General features: G+C 41.8%; 1 protein-coding gene across 1 annotated transcript in view; it reads left to right on the top strand.

Moving 5' to 3' along the window:
• CHST15 (carbohydrate sulfotransferase 15) overlaps positions 1 to 9,558 on the top strand; it is a 46,784-nt gene extending 37,226 nt beyond the window's left edge. The window contains exons 5-8 of the mRNA XM_035330216.1: positions 410 to 566; positions 4,111 to 4,267; positions 6,941 to 7,088; positions 8,339 to 9,558. Of these exons, the coding sequence (XP_035186107.1) occupies positions 410 to 566; positions 4,111 to 4,267; positions 6,941 to 7,088; positions 8,339 to 8,529 (653 nt within the window). The 3' untranslated portion in view covers positions 8,530 to 9,558. The remainder of the gene's footprint in view (positions 1 to 409; positions 567 to 4,110; positions 4,268 to 6,940; positions 7,089 to 8,338) is intronic.
• Positions 9,559 to 20,627: the final 11,069 nt, after the last annotated feature.

Raw genomic sequence — 20,627 nt, 5'->3', positions numbered from 1 at the left:
ATATACCTTGTTCTGGCGGAGGTGTTACCTATTGTGTTTCTCCCTGTAGCATTGCCTTAAGAGTATACCTCTTCAGAATCTAAGTATGTAAGAATTTGGCATTTAATGAATGTTAATCTTAGTAAATACTTACATTTGACTTGTTCTATAATAATTGCAGTTATATATATATATATATATATATATAAAAGCAGTGAGGACATTAATAGTTCCTGTTTAATTACGTAAAACCTGCCATAGCCATCACTAGCTTCACAAAGGTTGAGGCAGCATGACTGCTCTGGCTCTGGGGTGCCTCAGCCAGGTCAGTCTGGAAGAACCCACAAGGTGTGCTGAAGTCAGCTATTGGATTTCCACACTGATACAAAGAATGAAATGAGTTACTAGCAGTGATGTTTTTCATTTCCAGGGGAGGCCAGTGCCTCGACGATGTGGGACAACAACGCATGGATTTTCTTTTATGACAACAGTACTGAAGGAGAACCTCCTTTCTTAATCCAAGATTTTATCCATGCCTTCCAGCCGAATGCCAAACTCATCATCATGCTGAGAGATCCTGTTGAAAGGTGAGAAAAGATTGCATTGCAAAAGCATGCAAGAACATTTTCTTTCTGTAACAACTTGATTCAGCCTTGCTCTGGGGCACAAATAAATGCTCGTGTGGTATTTGGTCAGTTACTTAGTTTATCATATCATGTTCTTGGTCTGCATTTTTTTTGGAATATGTAATTGTGATAGTGTTTTAAAGAGAGGTATGCGAGTATAATGCCACAGTGAGTGCCATGCACAGACACCAGAGCTACTCAGAACAAAGTAATTTGTACGTTGCCCAGCACAATGTAGCTCCATCACCTGAGCTGACGTGCCCTGGTTCTCAGCAGAGCTCACTAGACCTAGCATGGCATGGCATTTACTTGTCTCAGCATAAGTGGCCCTGAGAAGGGCTTCCATACATATTAAATAACAAGCTTTATGTCTTCAAGGGCATACTGTTCCAAATAATTAAAGGATTGTAAAGAGCTCCAGAGTCAATAAATGATATATATATATATATATATATATATATATAAATATGAAAAATGGTTGGTGCAGCACTCATAAAACTTCCTAATGCAATCTTAGCTTGCAGAACTAACAGCTACTTAGGAGTTCACCCTTTGTCTTCCTGACTTGTTTGCAAAGGAAGGGCTCTACTTTTCCAAAGCATGAGCTGCTTTTGAATGGTTTTCTACTGTTTTAGTCACAAATGTCCTTCTTTCCATCTGCATTTCACTCTTTCTCTCTTGTTTGGGAATTTTAGGGGATTTCTTTTCACTGTCCTCTGAAAGAGAATAATGGGGATGCGGGGGTGAAGGAGACAAATGCAGAGACCTTTTCAGGTACCTATTCAGGTTACATAGGTTTGGGTCAGAGCTCAGGAGCAGAGCCCCAGGAGCACCCAGGAAAAGGGAGAGCAGCATGCAGGTGTTGATGGGGACCTACTCATGAGGTGCAGAGCTGTGTGAGCTTTCCTTCTCCCATGTCAGCAAATACAGTTCTCAACCTATACCGGCTTTTGACATCAGGATTTAACAGATGGTATTTTATGAGAAAGAGCTGGCCAAAGTGGCTTCCTCATGTAAATTACCAATAAATTCCCTGATTGCTTTAACCACCCTCTGTAATGTGGGTGTAGCTCTTTGCCACTTGTAATGAGGGTGAGATGAAAAGTGAGCTTCTCCTCCCTTACGGTATGTATGGTACATTGGTTTCTTTTTTGTGATGCCCTTGTAGCTCACAGCTCTTCTGAATGGTGGAAGGGGCACTGGGATACAATCACCTTACAGTAGCCAGCAGGGTAAGGGGGCAGTGTGCAGGTGCTGCACGGGGTCTGAGAGCAACTGCCCACCACCCCCCAGTGGGGGAGGCCCCACAAAATGGGGTGTATTTGAAGGACATCAAGGTTGGTGATGGTGTCCTTATTTCATTGTAATGGATGGGGATTGAGGGTAATGACTTCAAGTAGCTTGAACAGCTGAAATCCTAATCAGCAAAGGTTTTATTTCCACACAGATGTCCCCAGAATTAAAAACAGATGGGAAGAAATATAGAAAATCTCAGCTGCCCTGCAGAGAGAGAGAGCTTGTCTTCAAGATTGTAGTTTTCCATAAGATGTCAGCAAGTCTTTAAAACTATGGGTTTATTTTAATGCATGAGTAGAATACTAAGCGCTCCTATTAAGCTTTTTAAACAAAGAGCAGCCAGCCCATGCTGTACATGATGCCTGCTGGCTGATTTCCTCAGGCAGGAACCTTTCCACCTCCAGGAGCAGCTGGTCGTGCCCTACCCAGGATGAGTCTTGTTCATGCTGTTGTTTGCTTGCTGTTAAGCGACACTCTTCACAGGCACACACTCTTCTGCAAACAGGGGAGGCTGTTGTGTGTCTAAGGTAGCTGAAGTTGGCTGGCTCTGTCCTGTAGCTCCACTTTATCTCATCCTTGTTCACTTTGGTGGGTCCAGCAGAAGGACCCCAGAAGAAAAGTACAGGCATGGTGCTGTGGTCATGGTCCTCAAGCACAACTGGGCATCACTGTCTTCAGGTACTGGTTAGTCTGGTTCATGCCTGGTATCCTTACTCCTTTCATGTGCTCTGAGATGGAGCTTTTTCATTTAAGTATATATATTTATATATCGATTGTCTCCAAATTGTTCATAAAACAGGACTGAGATGAATTCTTCTTAACTTTCATGGTCATTTTTCCAAAATGAAAAACAAGCCACCAGTAATATATTTATTTTATTATTATTATTATTATTTATTTTTAAAGTCTATCAGCATTAAATTAATAACTCTGGGATATAACTGATACAAACACAGTCTGCTGAGATTTTTATTTTTTAAGCAGTTTTCAAAGCACCTATATCAAGTACACTTACAATGGGCACTGCGTACTGTGGCAGAATATTGTTAAATTAGTAAATTGAGCAACCTTGGCAAATTCTCTGCTTTCACTACAAAGAGCAAGGGAAGGACACAGCAGCTGGGGCTGTGTGCTGCCTGTGCAGCTGGGTCTCCTGTGGACATGGGAAGTGATGCCAGGCAGCAGCACGTCAGCATTTGCCAGACTGGAAAGAACTGGGTAAAGTAATGATTTTCGGTTTTTCTTAACGTATGATGCATTGGTTGCTGCTGACTCATTTTCTATGCTTTGCTGTGATTTCTGTTCTAAAGGGTGTAAAAACTGAATTAAAACCAGTCTGCAACATATGTATCCCTTCTCTTCCTTTTTAAATGACCAGAGAATTTTTGTCTGCTGTATGGGAATTAAAATCTTGTTCTTGCAAAACACTAATATAAATAATGAGTGCAGAGGGGCTATTCCTGAGCTTAAGTGCTTTGCTGGAGTAGGGCCTAAACTTTCCAAATTAAATGATGAATTTTAAAGTACCTGTGGCAACCTAGGGAAGTAAAAATGTAAAGCGAGTGTAATACGAAAGACTACCGCAACAATAAAATGAGCCCATCTTTTTTGAAAGAGGCTGAAAGATACCTCGTGCTGGGAGGCGATGCCATGCAGTTGTAATATGGGTACTATGAGAACACTGGGAAAGCAAATCCCTCTCAAGTGTTACCAAGGCCAGCTTGGTAATCAGAGAAAAACTGTTGTTTCTAACTCTTCTCATTGCTCTGTTGGTTTTGGTTTCAACTGCAAGCTGTTGAGATGAGGACTGTTTCTATCCATGGCAGTGTGGAGCACCTAGTGCAGAGGGGTACTTATATCTGCCTAGACCAGTTCTACCTTTTATAGATAACACAAATTTGCAGTATGTAGGTTCAAAAAATTTGCTTTTATGACAAAATAATAGCTCATGCAATTACTAGGCTCTAGATCTCACAAGATGCTGACCTAGCAAGCAGGGAAGATTTTGAGCAGCTCCATGGAGTAGCTGTCATTCTGAGCCAAAGCCTATCAAATTGAATAGAAAATGTGTCATGGCTGAACAGGGCCAGTGGGGCAATGTTATACACACGTACCACTGCTCTCAATTCATGTAAGTGATTGCCATTGTCATGTAAATAGATCTTCTTTCATTTCCTCTGTCATTTACTTGCACGTATTTCATCCACAGATTGTACTCTGATTATCTGTACTTTGCAAGTGCTAATAAATCTGCAGAAGATTTTCATGAGAAAGTGGCGGAATCACTGCAGCTGTTTGAGAACTGCATGCTGGATTACTCACTGAGAGCCTGCGTCTACAACAACACCCTTAACAATGCCATGCCCGTACGTATTTCCAATAGCGTTGGATTCCTCGCTTGGATAATGACACACCGTGTCAAGGTTGTTAAAATGCCAAAACGCTGTGCCTATAAACATCAAGAAATAAAACTTTCTTCCTTTTCATTTCTAAAGCGAATGACATAAATATATATGTAAGCATGTAAAAGCTGATGTACTGGCTCAGCTGTCTCCTCAGTCTGTTCCCTGATGAATGCCAACAGCAATAACACAGTCTTTCTATTGTGCAGGCGTATGGAGAGCACATTTAGGGAAGATTACAGTTTAATGTGTAAGCTTTTTGCAGATCTCTCCAAAAAGTAGCTCTGGCAAGGATCTTTGTGGTAGGAAATTGCCTTAAAATCAGAATAAATTATGTATTCTTTCACAAGAGAAGTCTACCAATAACTAGATAAATCCTCCTTTTTTTAAATTGTGCACATCTAAAAATGGTAAAGAGAAATACAGAAACTGCTGGCAGAGGATTGATGTTACAGGCTCAGTATTCCAAAATTCACATTTTTAGTGTTGAATTTTCCTTGAGAGGGAGATGAAAGCCTATGTAGAATAATATTGAGGAGACTGACGTGAAGTATCAAGTCTGGCCAATTTGCCATCCAATCCTATTTTATTTGCTAAGGCTTTAACAGCCTCAGAGGGAATACTTCCCTCCTTTGTCTCCAGGGTGAAGTTTTTGTCTCCTTCAGTCACTAAAATGCCCATAAATGAATGCATCACACAGGCCTGAACCCTAAAGCAGTAGGACAAATGGGATTTTCCTCTTCCTTACCTTGGCAGTAAAGTGGAGTCACAAGGTTTTGATGGTAGCCTCCAGGACCTCCATGGACCTGGGCTGCTGCCAGGTGCTGCTACAATACTTCCCAGGCATTTGCTTGCATAAACGGATTTCTTCCAGTGTGGGGAGAGAAAGACAAGGGGACAACCAGAAGGAAAGACTTTTTCCCTCTCTATTCTTCCTCAGGGTGCAGAAACACTCTTCATTTGTTGTCTTAGGCAGCCCTCAGAAGGAAAACCCAAGCAGATGTTCATAAGAAAACACAGATGCTAACTGTGTTCCTCTGGACTTCTTCAGCCCCTTCTTCAGACAAGCTGATAATCTGTTATGTGCATGGTTTGCTATAGATTGAAAAAGTTGGGATCGTTTTCCCCTGTGAGCTTATGAGATTGCCAGTTGTGTTTTGCTATTCGTTAGTATGTTCCTGAAAGAAGAGAGGTGAGTGTCATATATGTTGTCACCGGTGCTGGATGCCAACCTGCAAGGAATGGGGCGTTTGTCAGCTTATCCTTGTTGAGAATCAGTGAAAAACATATTATCTAGAGAAAGGCTAGCTGAGCCAAGGGAATCAAACCAAGCCTGCAGACGTGGATGTTATGGAAGGGAGAATATCTTGGGAAACCCCACTGGGTTTCCCTTTGATGTGCAGGACGAAGCACTGAATCTTATGGAAGTTGATGATGTGTTTTGAAAGAAGTCAGTAAAAAGTGGTATATAGGGTAGGAAATTAAGGTTCCTGAGGAAAACTGAAATGTAATGGGACAGATTAGTTAAAACTCCTGTTTCTGGTGAAAAGCTTTTTTTTTTTTTTTAAAAAAAAAAAAAAATTATAGGCCTGTGTGGGGAAAGCACTACACTGCCAACATGTACCGTGCAGCTGAGAATGGACTTTCATTCACCTTTATCTATCAGAAGAAAAAAGTGAAACCCAGCACTGAGCTACACATTTCCCCAGAGATCAGTGAAACAGGGCACTAGCTAAGATTGATAAGGTTCATCAAATGTTTTGATCAAATAAAAGTTCAAATTCTTGTGCAGCACATAAATAAAGAAGTCTGCTAAATATGGAGGCTTATTGTAAAAAGCAGCCAAAGACACATCAGAGTTGCACATCATAACAGTCACTTAGAAATATTCCACAATTTGGCTTATTTGGGCGGGTAGTTTGGGTAGCAATGTAGGGTACACGAGTCTGAGTAAGAAATGAAAGACACTTGTTATCTGTCTTCATCAGTTTTGTGGTAATGAGACTCGAAGGTGTTAAGTCTCTTTCATAAAAGACACTTATGACTCGGGATTCATGGTTTTGTTGTTTGAGCCTGAACGGTTTTAGAAAAATAATTACAAGCACAGTCAGAGGCTGGACTTTTAATTTTTATAAATTAAAAATTGAGGGAGCTGGAGGGAAACAGATTAGGTCAAGATAAGCTTTTCCCACCCATCCTCCTCCTCTGTTTTGCACAACCTGGTGCTTTCAGCATGTGCTCAGCCGACACACCGCAAACGCTGATGAGCAGCCACTGCTGCAGCCTTGATCTAGATCTGGAGATCACAATCAGAGGCCACCAAGCTCCTAGGAGGCAATGCTGCTACGCAGAGCTGCGGCTGATGCAGCAAGTGTTGCAGGCAGGATTGCACGGTCAGGTCCTTTGTAAAATATGTTTCCACTCATAGATGGGCCATTTGCAAAGATATCCATAAGCTTCACTGAAAGCAAGAGTAAGATTATTTTTTTAATATGTTTTCTTTTCATGGTCCTTCCAGAGAACATATTTGGGATTTTTGCCCAGAAGACGTGAATGTTGGTTTGGTTTTGCTCAAAGTGATGTAAATTAATTATTTTTTCATACTTGTTTGTTTGTTTGTTTGTTTTGTGCTTATAGGTAAGGTTGCAGGTTGGGCTTTATGTTGTCTATCTTTTGGACTGGCTGACAGTTTTTGACAAAGATCAGATACTTGTTCTTCGCTTAGAGGATCATGCATCAAATGTGAAATACACTATGCACATGGTGTTCCAGTTTCTGGATCTCGGTAGGTGTCCTCTGGCTGTTCTGAGATAAGCACAAAAAAATCATTATTATCCTTCTTAGGTCAATTTTGATTTATTAGCAGACAAAACAAAAGCATGTGAATCAGTCTTGAAGGATTCATTAATCTTGTTGCCTTGGGTCAAGCAAAATTAAAATTCCCAAATTCCCATAGAACAGTTGGTGTTAGAAGAACTTAATAAAACTTAATTAAACAAAAAATATCCCTACAATGTGAAAGGTTTTAATATATCTTATCAGACAGAAGCTGATCCTGCTTCTGAAGGCAGTCAGGGCTTGTTTGTCATGGGCTTACATAGGTGCAAGAGCTATCCCACGCAATTTAAACAGCTTCAAGTGTTACCAGGATGTGAATGCTGTTGCCAGCTATAACCGATCCAGCATCTAAATGTGGGTATGTTGAGAGGTTGTGTTTTTAGCTGGGGAGAAGGGGAAAATTGTGTTTTTGCTGTGTTGACTGAGACATCTGTTGCTAATCCTCAGAGAAATGCTGGCAGACAAACTGTTGCCCAATGTTGATTTGACAGTAGCAAGAGGATGAAAATGTGGCTGCAAAATAGTCTGACTGGTCCAAACGCTGGTCTAGATGATGAGAAAGTTTGAATGTGGCAGATTGAACAGATGAAGAGCTTGGCATCTTCTTCTTGAAGATGGTTTATGCTGGAAAAGTCTGTGGGTTCTTATCTTTCTGAAGTATGTTGTCAAGAGCTAAGATTTACTCCTGCGATACCTGTGTTACATATACATATATATATCACTTTACCTGTGCATCACTTTGATCCCACTGACAACCTCAGAAACAGCAAAAAAAGGAGCTTGTACAACCCATGAGTGAGTCTAATGGAGTTTCTACTAGGGATTAGACAACTCACATCATTAAATGAAATAACAGTAAAAAAAAAAAAAAAAAAAAAAAAAAAGATTCCAAAATGGACAGCGAGTATATTCAGGGTCAGAGTCCTTTTCTGAAAACAAATATTTTCCTCTAGAAGTGAATTATGCTGCTTGTTTTACAGATGATTAATTAATATGAGAGAAAAACATATTTCCATTTTTACTAAAAATGGTTCATTTTACTAATCTAAATCTGTATTCAATATTCTGAAACATTGTCTCTGCTAACACAAATTCCATTTGTCTTCCCTTGGCAAACCTTCCGACTTAGTCATTTTTCTTCTTTAGCGTGGGCATTTTTGGGGAAGAATACTAAGATAATGTTCTATTTTACCACAGGACCTCTAAGTGAGAAACAAGAAGCTCTGATTACAAAGAGTCCTGCATCAAACACTAGACGACCTGAAGACAGAAGCCTGGGACCTATGCTACCAACAACAAAGGCAATTTTAAGAGATTTCTACAGGCCTTTTAATACAAAACTGGCACAAGTTCTTTTTGATGATGCTTTTTTATGGAAAAGGACATAATATGTAAATTTAGTGCCACAAATACAGTGCTTAAAGGAGTTTTTATTTTTTTAAATTCTATTTTTGTGCGTGGATATTTACATTTTTCCCATTCCAAAGAGAAGCCGATTGATGAGATGAGACTCTCACCTTCAGTCAGCACACTTCATGACAGTTATATCACATTTTCCTTGTGAGAATGTAAAGCATCTTGCTTATGAGTTTCTTGCAACTTCTTTTACCCCAGCAGAAGTGTAGAATGGAAAAGCGTTAGGCGATGTCTTACACTCGGCTGGGATGTAGAAGTTTAATCTTTTCTAAGATGCTGCAACACGGAATTAGCATCAATTTCTTACAATTACACTTATAATCTCATTTTCAATATATATTATTCATTCATTTTTTCAAACTATCAATGTCATGTAGTCATTAAATTTTTAAAGTGAATTCAACCAAAAATTTTGTTTCTTTTTGTCAGCATGTTCACAAATAGTCTTCTCTCACACTAAGGTTTCTACGTCTCCTTAATTCTGAAAGTAACTTTAATAGATAATTACATTTACATAAATTTCCAAGTCTAATATATATCTTCAGTATAAGTAGGCTTTCCTAGCCACAAAATTAAAAGAAATTTTATGTTCACATAAGAATGGATGACTGAAGTTTTAACAACAGTCCACATTCAATGTTTAGTGTAACAAATCCATTTGCCTTCTACATTTTGTTCATGTAAACACAAACATGTATCATCTATTCATATCATTCACATTTTCCTAGGATACCACTATTGGGCTTGATGTAAAGTCAACACTGGCCATGGAGAGCTTTTATGGAGTTTTCTCTTTGGTCCTACACAAGTGCTCTACTCCATTGCAAAGAAGTATGCATTTTTAAATCATTATGCAATCTGGTCATTAAATGCATTAATGGACAGGATACACCATATCATGCATCATTATGGAAAGTATATGTTAACTAATGAACTAGTTGCACACTTTGTACATCTAGTTTTAAAAAGGCTTGAAAATAAAGACTTGAGGAAAAGCTATTTTAAGGATGGTGGAGAAACATTGGATTCAGTTTTGAGTCTGGAATGCCTAAACTAAGTAATATAGATAAGCTGTTCTGGACAACCAGAACTGTTTAGCTCTGGTTCAGAAATGTTCATAGAACAAAAATGCTTAGAGAAGTGAGAATGTATTCTTTTACCAGTCTAAAAAAAAGTATCATGGCAGCAGGGATCAGAAATAATGAGTTAACCACTAAAATTTTTACTCAATGTTTTATCTACACTACACATTTCTGGTAGCTGTTCTCTGAATTAGAATCAATGCCGTATGGCCAGGAAAACTATATGGAAATTTTATTAAACATAACTGCCATGGACACATATTTCTGTTTAGTTGCCAGCTACAGCCACGACCTGATACTTTCTTACCAACCCTAAATGCTAATGAGTGTCATTTCCATTTAGTGTGAACATCAATTCCCTGAACAAATCCTCTGCACTAGTTTGGGCATGGTGCTGAACTTTAATTTCACCAATGGCCTGGGAGGTTCTCTATTTCCACTGCCCTAGGCTGAATTAGCCCCAGCACACTGCTAGATCACAATCTTGCCTAGTTATGACTCACAGGAAGGGGAAGGGTTGAGGGTTCCCTGTGCGAAGGAGGACGGTGATGGCCTCTCAAGCGTGGGTAAGTTCAACATAGAGCCACTGCTGCTCTGAATGTCACCGTAGTGTGTATAGAACAGTAACACAGGGGGCAGGAGCTATAGTTATCAATAATCTGTAAGCAGACTATGGTTCTTCCAAAAGTGAAGTTTCCAATGAGGCTGCTTTTATGTCTTCATCTCTTTCATAAGCTCCAAAACATGATCTCCTGATTTAAGGAACCACAACCTTATTCCACTGTTTTATTCAAAGACTAAACATTAAAAAGTAGAAAATTAAAGAGGGCATCTCTTGGGAGGTTTATGGGGTGGGAAGGGAGGTGGTGGTAAGGAGTTTGCTCTTCAGTACAGACTGTAAAAAGATATTGAGCTGGTGACTCAGAATAAAATAAAATAGCATTTGATTTTCTTGAGTAATGTTGGGTGTCAGACCCATCCTCTGCAGCCAGAGCAATGTACCACTGCCATTCAGTGGCTTCTCTCTGGTCTCACAGCAAATCTCTACATATGACAAGGCTCATCCAAAACTTTTGCAGCCTCTTTACCTTCCTGTTGACAGTTCTAGACACGAAAGAATGAGATATTATTGTTGTTATGCTCTGTAGCTCTGACTTTTCCTACATCCCAAGAGCAGTAATTTGCCAAGAAATTGAACTTACTATCAAGACAATATGTTTTCATGTTTGCCAAAGTGTAGCAGTGGCTCTTTGCAAAGAGTTCAGAAAATGTGTGCTTCATTCCCTATTTACTCTTATCTCTGCTGAACTAAAGTAATCAGGCGAGGATGCAGCATTCCTGGGCCCAAAGGCACTGAGGAAAGGGTCGTTTCCAAATGTTCTTGCTGCTACTGCAGAAGAATGTGAAATGTGCTTTCTGTACGACCTTGCACGCCCAGGCCAAGCACGTTGGCTGGCTGGAAGACGCGCAGTGAAAACAAAGGCTCTGCTGCTAAGAAAAACAGGCGCTGATTTACAAAGAAAATGATACGCTGTTATCTGCTGAGCCCAGAGCACAGGCTTGTATGCTGCAGCTCAGCAAACTGAAGAGAAGCGGTGGGGTTGTCACGGTTCTGAATACAACTTTCTGCTAAAGAAATTAATCCATCTTCCAACCAACGCTCTTTTATTTCAGACGAGGCACAAATGTGGTGCAAAAAGGTAATAGATATCTCCCAATAGATGGCCCTGCGCAGGCAAGCCCAACCATGCTACTCTTAGTTGTCTAACAGAAACGCTTGTGTTGCAGTACCATCTTGTGGCTGTTGTGTGCAATAGGTCGTGCATTTGACTTTTTTTTTTTTTTTTTTTTTTTTTTTTTAATTGAAAAAAGGAAAGGCAGGTTAAAAAAAATAAATAAATAAATCCAGCTCTTTTCATATGTCCACAGGGCATCAAATGCCCAGAATTGCTGGCTGCAGTTATTGTAGCAGGGCTTCTAGGTATTAATACCTGTGTATCGTTTGCCATTAATACAGTTGCCAGACTGCTGTCCTGGGAATCCTGGCTTACAGAGGTACTGCTACAGACTTTGATCCACGCTTCTCTCTGGACCAGCTCTCTGGCACAGCCTCCATAAAGGGAATTATGTCAGCGGCAGCAGAGGCTTGAGAGATTTCGGTAGTGTCATGCTGGGGACCCCCTGCTTTTAAGTCACGGCTCCCGTGGAAACTCTGCCTGCTCTCTGTGCTGCCTCCATCAGCTGAAAGGCCCTTAAAATGATTGCCAGAGTGGCAGGGGATTAATGGAGTTCCAGGCTGAAATCTGCCACTGAAAATTAGAGTCCTGCTGTGTACACACCAAGCCCCAATTAACAGAAAATAATGTTTTAAAGAGGCACAAATAGTAATCAACGTATCGCATTTCACAGGAAGGAAACGCTTCCTGTCCCTCACCCTCCCAGCTTCTGAGCATCCACACACTAAGCAAAAAAACTGCCTGCATAGGGCAGTGAGCTGGGTTAGTGCCTCTGCGGCTGGGGCACTAACGGCACTGCCTGGCACAGGATGCTCGCACCGGGGCAGAGGGACTGCGGGGACAGTGGGTGTCCCCAGCCCCTTCTGTTCCCCACATGGGTACCTCTGACCTGCATGATCTGGAGGAAGAATGCTGAAAATATAACTTTAAGAGCTTTAAAATTGGCATTTAGTCACTGAAGTAGCAGTTGCTGGGGTAACATCTCATTGCATGGCAGTGGTGGCATTGCAAGTAGCATCTTCCCGAAGGAAAACACAGGCAAGCTATCATTAAGCACTGCCATTCACTATTTAAAGGGAGTGCAGACTAATTCACAGTTATTTCCTCCGTCTGGCTATAGCTCACACACTTAGAAAATGATCTCTTCCTCTACTTTAATAATGAATGGAAATGAGCAAAGGGAAAGTTGTGCTGGCACTCAGAGTATCGCAGTAGGACAAGCTGAGAGCAGCTCCTAAAACTTTATGTATGTCAGGCTAAGGGGCCTAAACCACAGATGACTTGCAAATAACGTGAGCTTTAGCTTTTGATGAATCTAAGACCAGTGCATCCCAATTATCAAATATTTTCCATTTCCCAGAGGCTGAAGGCTGGCTGTATCATGTGTAGCAAGGCCTCATTCACCAGTGATGCTCACAGCTTCGCCAACCAAGACGGGTCTTCTCCCCCAGTTTTTGAACCAAGGACCAAAGGATGAGACACAACAGCTGCAGGAAGGTATAGTAGGAGGAGACATAGGAAAGGAGTCCTGCGGTTGAGTCAAGTGAAATCCCGGGGTGGTGAGAGAAATCGATTGGGCAAAATTGCACTGACGAAAATAAAACCAAGCAAGGTAGCCAAAAAGTAGAAGAAATTGGACAGAGAAATAAGCAGAAAGAGGAGAGACGTGCAGCTGTCAGATGGAAAGAAAGAATTGATTTTTTGATCAGCTGAAAAGGCTTAGGACAAGAAAATAATGATATGACTTGGGGAAACCATGTTGCCTTGGCTGGAAAGGTATCAGCTGAGCTCACCAAGGACTGGGCTTTTTATTTCGTGTTGTACTGGGAGATTTCATCTCAAGGTAAGGAGAGGTGGGATGGGATCTGCAGAAAGGCTCTCACCTGCTTCTGTCTGGCTCATACAACTGCATTAATGCTTGGGAAGGAGCAAACTATATTAAAGGGAATCAAACTAGATTATTGCGGGGAAAGGGCCAACATAAAAACAGGACCTATATGACTGGGCTAAAAAATCTGAAAGAGGGGCTAAGTGCTGCATTTATATCTAAGAAGAGGAAAGTGTTGGCATTAGGAGATATTTTTTTTCTGTAATTTTCCCCTGATTGTTTCACTAAGGTGCACAGCAGTACCGATCTGTACCCGCAGCATCCCTGCGGAGGGGGCTCGGGGGGGTGGGGGTGGGGGGGCAGCACTGATTTTTGGGGGCTGTGGGAGCAGTAAGGAGCGGTGAGGCCGGCAGGACACCGCAAGAGGGCAGGGCATAGCTGGAAATTCAGCTGGCGTGCCTGGGACAGCTGCGGCTCACAGCCGGCAGAAAGGGTTTAGCGGAGATTTCCCCACAATTGCACCGAGGGGCAGAGGGAAAGCGGCTCTCAACGCCACACAACACAAATGCATGTATAACTCAGCATAACTCGTAGTAACAGAGCTCACCATAACACAAGGAGCACCTGGAGAATTAGGCAATGGGAAAAAGAAGCGCACAGCATTTACACCCTGGAGTGTATTAACTGAACGTGCCATTGATGCTGTTCATAACATGGCATTGGCACTGCAATCCCCTTTCACCCTCCTGCTGGAGCCGACCAGCACTGGGGTACCCAGCACATCTTCCAGGTCGCTCTGATCCATGCTGCCCAACACAAATCCCTTCTCAGAGTGCAACACGACCGATAAGGATGTTAAAGGTAATAAACAAAAATCCTCTTTCTTATTGTGATGGGCAAACCTAAGCCCAGTTTCTGTGAATTTATTATTTTGGTGCATTATTTACATATCCTACAGGATAATATATCAGGAAAAAAGACAGATGAAATATTCTTCTAAACTAAAAAAGTTTTGTGGCAGTTGCATGCTAAACTGTCAGTCCAGTATTTATTGAGTCATTTAAAAATATTTTTTAAATGCTGTGTTGCCTTACGTTAATATTACCAAACTGAGGGGAGCTGAAATGTCTTCTGCCGTAGCAGCACTACCAAAACATGGAAAAAGTTTCTTAGCCTGAAAAAAAACCCTGCATTTAAGTAACACCTCTTAAACAGGCACACATGAGCCAATCCTTGAATCCCTGTGTAGCAGTGCTGTGTCAGCTGGCCCAAGGTAAATCCTACAACACTCGTTCCCAACCCGAATCCACAGGAGCATGATGTGTGGCTTGATTTGACAATTTTGTTTCGCGAGCTCGATGGCAAACCAAGCATATTTCTTTGCAGCAGGTGGTGCTGCAGAGCAGAGCTGTTCTTGTATCTGTGGCCAAGCTTTTTAAAAACTGTATTTGGAAAGTACTGAATATACATTTACATTAAGCTGATTTTCAATAGTTTTCCATTCTCCTCTGCATGTTACAGAAGTCTGTATTATTCAGTGAACACACCAGTGGGTAAGTGTTGCTGTGTAATTAAAGGCTGGGGGGGCTGAGGCAGCACAGCATGAGCTAACACAGGTATTTGAGACAGAACAATTCGGCAAGCAATCAAAATCCTAAGCTTTTGAGGCCAGAAGGTTCAAAGCACTTGGACTAGGCTACATGTACTAGCGTGAGCATGATAAAACCTCAGGAGGCAGAAGCCGTAGGTGTCTGGCACTGCAGGAGGCAGGCTTTGCTGCAGTTAAACTGGCAGAGCCAGGGGATTGGGAATTTTAGCACTGTGAAGTCCAGGAACTGAAGTGCTGGAGGACTGGAGGACTCGGGATAGTGAGAGATGAAAGGTTCAAAGGGCAGTCCCAAGGGAGTGGGGGTGAGTTGCTTTATTTTGGAGAAACCGGGGCTGGTGCCAGCATGATTTGGTCCCTTGACTGTAAGGGGAGCTGAAGAGTGAGAAATATTCACTGGTCACTGCTCTTGTGGAAGAGATCTATGAAATTTTACACATTAATTATTTAAAATTTGAAGCGCACTCACCTGTGGGTACTTAAAATCTGTTGTTGCTCTTTGGATCACATTTTTGAAGAGTTTCGTAACCCTCATTGTTTACATTTTCTTTACTTTCATGAATTCTATACTGCACCAAGGATTGGCTCTGGATAATAAAATGCCCAGCTCAGGGCTGTAGTCACCAAACCTAAAGGAAGATGGTCTTCCAGCTAGTGCACCTACCTGGGACTCAGACAATTTTAATGACTGTGTCTGCCTGTGGATGTGCAGGAGACCACACATAACTCCAGATGGGAAGGACAAAGGACAGGCTTGGAGAGCTTGGCAGAACCTGTGCAGAACGTGGGGAGGAATTCCCCTTCTGCAAAGAACTAACCTGCTACTTGCTTGACTTCTTGATTTAAAAGAACAAGGCAAAGGGGAATATGAGGAACCTAATTGATTAATATCCTGATATTGTTAAATACGCAGAATTTTTTACAAAGCTTTGTGAAGGCAGTAAAAACCTGGTGGTTTCTAAAGCCAAGAAGACACTGCCTTTCAAAAATAGATGTCTGCCATCTCACTGGGGCTCTGGGAAAAAAAAAAAAAAAAGAAAAAAGAAAAAAAAAAAAAAGGTGATTTTCTATATTAATAGTTCAGAAAACCAGAAAGCAATAAAGAGTGCAAAGCTGTGAAACAGTTTCCATAGCAAATACTAAGTGCCAGGCTTCTAGATAGTATAGGCAGTGCTATGATTAACAGCATCAGTTACCAGAACAGCACTTCAAGTTCTCTCTGTGACATATTAACATAGATGTAGGAGCTTTGAAAATCAGGTTATGTAGCATTTTAGGAGGTCTGTTGATTGACATGATGTTATGATATCTACCATATGCTTAAAGGGAAAAAAAAAATACCACAGGACCTCATAGTATATTGCTAGTCCGTTCCATTTGCACCACATTTTTATTTAGCCATTCAGGCCTGGTTCTCCTAACACATTTGTCCTACTTTTCCCCAGAGCAACTGATTTCTAGACGCATGTTGCAGATTTTCTGCTCTGCAGCTCACACAAGTCCCCAGAATAAGCTGAGCTGGTTCCTGGTTGCCCTCGACGCATTGTCACACTAGCCCAGTTTTAATGTGCAGATGTAACACAATTAACTCAAGCTCAGGTTAGCACAGTAAGCTGGTACACGAAATCGTAGATGCCACCTGAAGAAACCTTCAGTATAATGAATGTCTCCCAAATGAAGTGTAAATTGTCTTCAAACACACATCACAATTACTGGGACCAAAGGAGAGAGTGAACACTTGTGATAGCACTAGCACAGCTGCTGGACAGCCAAGCTGGATGCCTGGATGGTGACCTGGAATTGCTACCTCACAGTACATTTTGATGCCAAAATCTTTTCCTGCACTCTGACACAGCAGGATGAATGCTAAAGTACAAATATTTTCCCTTTGAATTATATTTTTTTCAAATTTATTCCATGTTTAGAATATGGAAAGTGTATACATTGAGATACAAGCCCAGACAAGAAAAATATCTTCTCTGAATAAGTCACAAGAGGATACTTAGATGTACATGTAGTTATGCTCACTGAAGTTTAGAAATCATTTCACATGCTCCAAAGTCAATTTGAATAGGACTGTGAGCGTCAGCAACACCTATTTCCAGTGTCTACTATCTTGTATTTATGATTTATTGAATATAATTGGGAAAAGATGTTTGCAGGTTGTTCCAGCACTGTGTGTTGTTTGTGGAGCTGAAGCACTTTTTGTGGAGCACAGTTTGTGGAGCTGAAGCATGGAGAGGCATCACTTTCAGGCTGCTCCTCTGCCACAGTATTTTTTGTGCATTTTTTCTTGTTTGTCATGCTTGTGCACCTTCATGTTTTATGGCAGCTGTGTAATGGTCAGCTGGGTTTCAAGGTAATCTTTCAAGAGGCTGCAGATCCAGAGCACATCTGCCCAAGCCACAGCCTGGACCTATGCACCTCAAGCTGTTTTTTATCTTCTCTGTTTGCACACACCACAGATGAACTCCACAGCATAACTGTGAACTGGTTTCTGCTCTGGTGGTCCCAGCCTGGAGCTCGGACGTGGGGCTGCCCTGTGAGCTGCAGCCATGCTGTGGAGCAGGGCTCTGTGCAATGGAAGACCAGTGGGGCTGCTCAGCAGGAGCAAGGCAGACCCTGCAGCAAGGGTTGTGTCACTTGGTCTTAGGCCAGCAGCAGGAAGGACTGAAGGACTTAATGGACCGAGGTCCTCACACTGTTGCTCCTCTCTTTGGAGCAAGGGGAAAGTATGCAAAACTAAAGCCAAAACCTGAGGAGAGTATCTCTCCAAAGCTCTCAGGGATCTAGCATCAAACCTGTGATTTCTGCTCCAAAGTATATTTGCCTGCTGTCTCTCTCTGATTATTTTGTGTCCAGATCAACCCATGGAGAAGCATAGCTTTGTTACTTCAAAAGATTTCTCACTGGCTAGGGATTAAACAAAAATTCAGTCAGAATCACAAGACTATTTCAACTGCAACTGCTTGAACTCCACTCTGAAAATAAAGACCACACAAAATAACACTGCAGACTTTGCAATGAAAAATGAAAAGGTGTAATCCAGTCACAATAAAACAAGTAAAAGGGAAATTCATCTATGTGCTGCCCCTATAGACACAAGCAGTGGCAATGTGCTGGGATCTGCAGAGCCTGTTCCTGCTGTCTCATAAGTTTGTGCACACTGGGATGTGCTTTGTGGGGATGCATCTTATTACCCCTGAAATTATGGCTCAGGAAATAACTCTACTGGAAATCTAGTGAAAGGAATACAATCCACTTAGCTCCCTTATGAGTGCAGGTTGGCAAAAAGCAGCAGGCAGAGCAAGAGGGGGGATTTCTAAGGACTTGGAGCAGGATCTATGGTGTTCCCCCATTATCATCAACGTGGATGTTATATATGCACAAGTCCTGTGCTGGGTGAGAGGTTGTGCTGCTGCATTGCTTCCCAATAGCATGTGCATCCTTCCTGGGGATAAACCCCAAATCTGCACCACAAGTTATATGGGATGGTCGCACAGGGAGAGCAGGAGAAGGTGAGGCCTTGCCAAAGTCATCTATGGCAAGGCCAACAGAAGCTCCTGGGAAGCTCTCCAAAGCTCTAGTCTGGGCCTCCTCTGTGTACTTCTTTTGGTAAAAAGCCCTTTTCTTTTATCCCTGCCAATGTTCGGGGTCAGGATGGCACGAAGCCTGATGTCTCGGCCTGTGGGGCCTAGTGCTGTGCAGGAGCAGGAAGTCCCAGCTGTGGGAGGTGTCTCCCTGGTGCTGATCCCACCATGTGCTGGGAGAAGGTTGCAGCTGAGCAGGCCCTGAGCAAACAGATGTGCTTCCAACATATCTAATGGGGGCTGTTTGTGAGGGGGGAGGTACTAGGCCACGTCTGGAGCAGAATCCTGTTCTTCCGAGCCAGCAAGGCCAAGCAGAAAGCATCTGCTGCTGTCTCAGCCGTGTGGGTCGGCTGAGTGACGTGGCCTGGTTTTAATCGGAGAGGTGTTTTCAGGTGAAATGTTGAATCCTCCGTAGCCCTGCGAGAACACATCTGATGAAAATTTGATATGGCCTTGGGATCTTTTTTTTTTTTTTTTTTTTTTTTTTTTTTTTTTTTTTATAAACAAAGCTTTTCCAGAAGTGTAAATGAGAAAAGACTGGAATGTAAGAAATTGCTCATAAAGTGAAAAATATAAAGGAAGAAGGAAAAGCACAGGAACTTACTTAAAATAAAATGAAAATTATATTTACATCTGGGAGTTTTATGCAACAGCAATACTGTTGCTCTTGTAGGGAACTAGGGCACCAGGACTTTCCTGTATCTTTCCTTCCCTTGTCCAGGGGTACTTTATAACACAGGCTTTGAGTTGAGGTCCTGAATGTGTTGCTGGGATAGGTGCTATACTCTGTGGGGTGTGGGTCACCTCAGATGGGGTTTTAGGGACCCTTTTGTAGTAACACTTCTGAGCCAGTTGTATGAGTCCTTTGCATTACATAAAACTAGAGCTGGTGTCCCTAGCAGTCTCCTCCAGCTCTGTCTGAAAGAAAACTAGTGAAAGGAATGTTTATTCTTTTACAACTCTTTTTAATTGCCATAAGGACGTTCTGTTACTTTTTAAAGTAACAGTTATTATCGGTCATAACACTAACGTCAAAAGAAAGTGTGATCTCTTTGTACTTACCATTTGCTTCCCCGGTGAAAATAACATCTTTCCTTAATATGAAAAATAAAGCACTAATTACTATTTGTGTTCTTTGCTTGCTTGTTTGTTTGTTTTTCAGTTTGCCTATACATAAAATCATTTTCAAAACCTACTAAATGTTTTTCAAGTAGCCCTTCAGGTAGCCCTGCCTAGGTGTCCCACAGCCTCTGCCTGGAAACATGGGCTGATAATGGCATTTCCTAGCTTCTGAGGCTTTTTAATCATACTGCTATTTCAGTATGGGTTTGGGGTATCATACAGATATATTTTCCTTGGCAGGCAGTGGTGTAGAGATTCTGATCAAGAGATCATTGCCACTTTTGGAAGAAAATGTCTTTGTTTTAAAAGAACAAGCCCCTTGACTCAATGGATAACCCACTGCTAACACCTAGTGGAGCTGTTCCCCTCTTTGTTTCTGCTCTCATAATATTTAACAGGTACAGTTGTTCTCCCTGCAGCAGTACTACCGTTCCTGGCAATATTCGGAGCCCCTGATATCCTGTTACCCACTCAGCTACTTGCTGATCCTGGAAGTTATGGAGTGCTGAAAACTGGACCACTGCTTGGAACTGTGCTTGCTTGAAAAGCCTGTTTGATTTCCATGTCTTGTTCCCTCCAAATCCCACTGGCTATTTGAAATGCATCTGATTAGGATGTTAAATCACTCTGATGTTAATGCGCACCAGGTGGTCCTATGCTGTTGGGAGTTGACGTGTTTCATCACGGAGAGACACCGCAGTAAGTGCTTACGAAATGGAAATACTGCAAAGGCTGCCAGTTGTCATTTGTTCAACAAGCAGAACGGTCAGCACTGATTACAATGCACCAGCGCACCTCCGGTGCAATCCCTGAACCACAAGCAGAGCCTCTGCAATAAATATAAATACAGCTGAGAAAGGGCTGCTGAGACATAAATAGATAAAACCATCTGGTAAAAATTGACCTCACCTCCCTTACAAGAGCCCTTCTTAAAACTGAGGGTGGCTGCCAAATGCATGCTTGCTGCTTGTTCCTGTACTAAGAGATGGACAGTGAATGGCATTTACCAACTGGAAGTGGATCCTTCTTGGTTCAGGGTTTGAGCATCAGTCATATCACATTTTTGGTGGTATGGTGAACCTCTGGCAGAAGTCTGGAAGCCAAAA

The sequence above is a fragment of the Oxyura jamaicensis genome, chromosome 6 (assembly GCF_011077185.1).
Source record: "Oxyura jamaicensis isolate SHBP4307 breed ruddy duck chromosome 6, BPBGC_Ojam_1.0, whole genome shotgun sequence".
NCBI classification, from domain to species: Eukaryota; Metazoa; Chordata; class Aves; order Anseriformes; family Anatidae; genus Oxyura; species Oxyura jamaicensis.
Note: the sequence above shows the minus strand (reverse complement) of the source record. Positions and strands in the feature narration are given on the sequence as shown.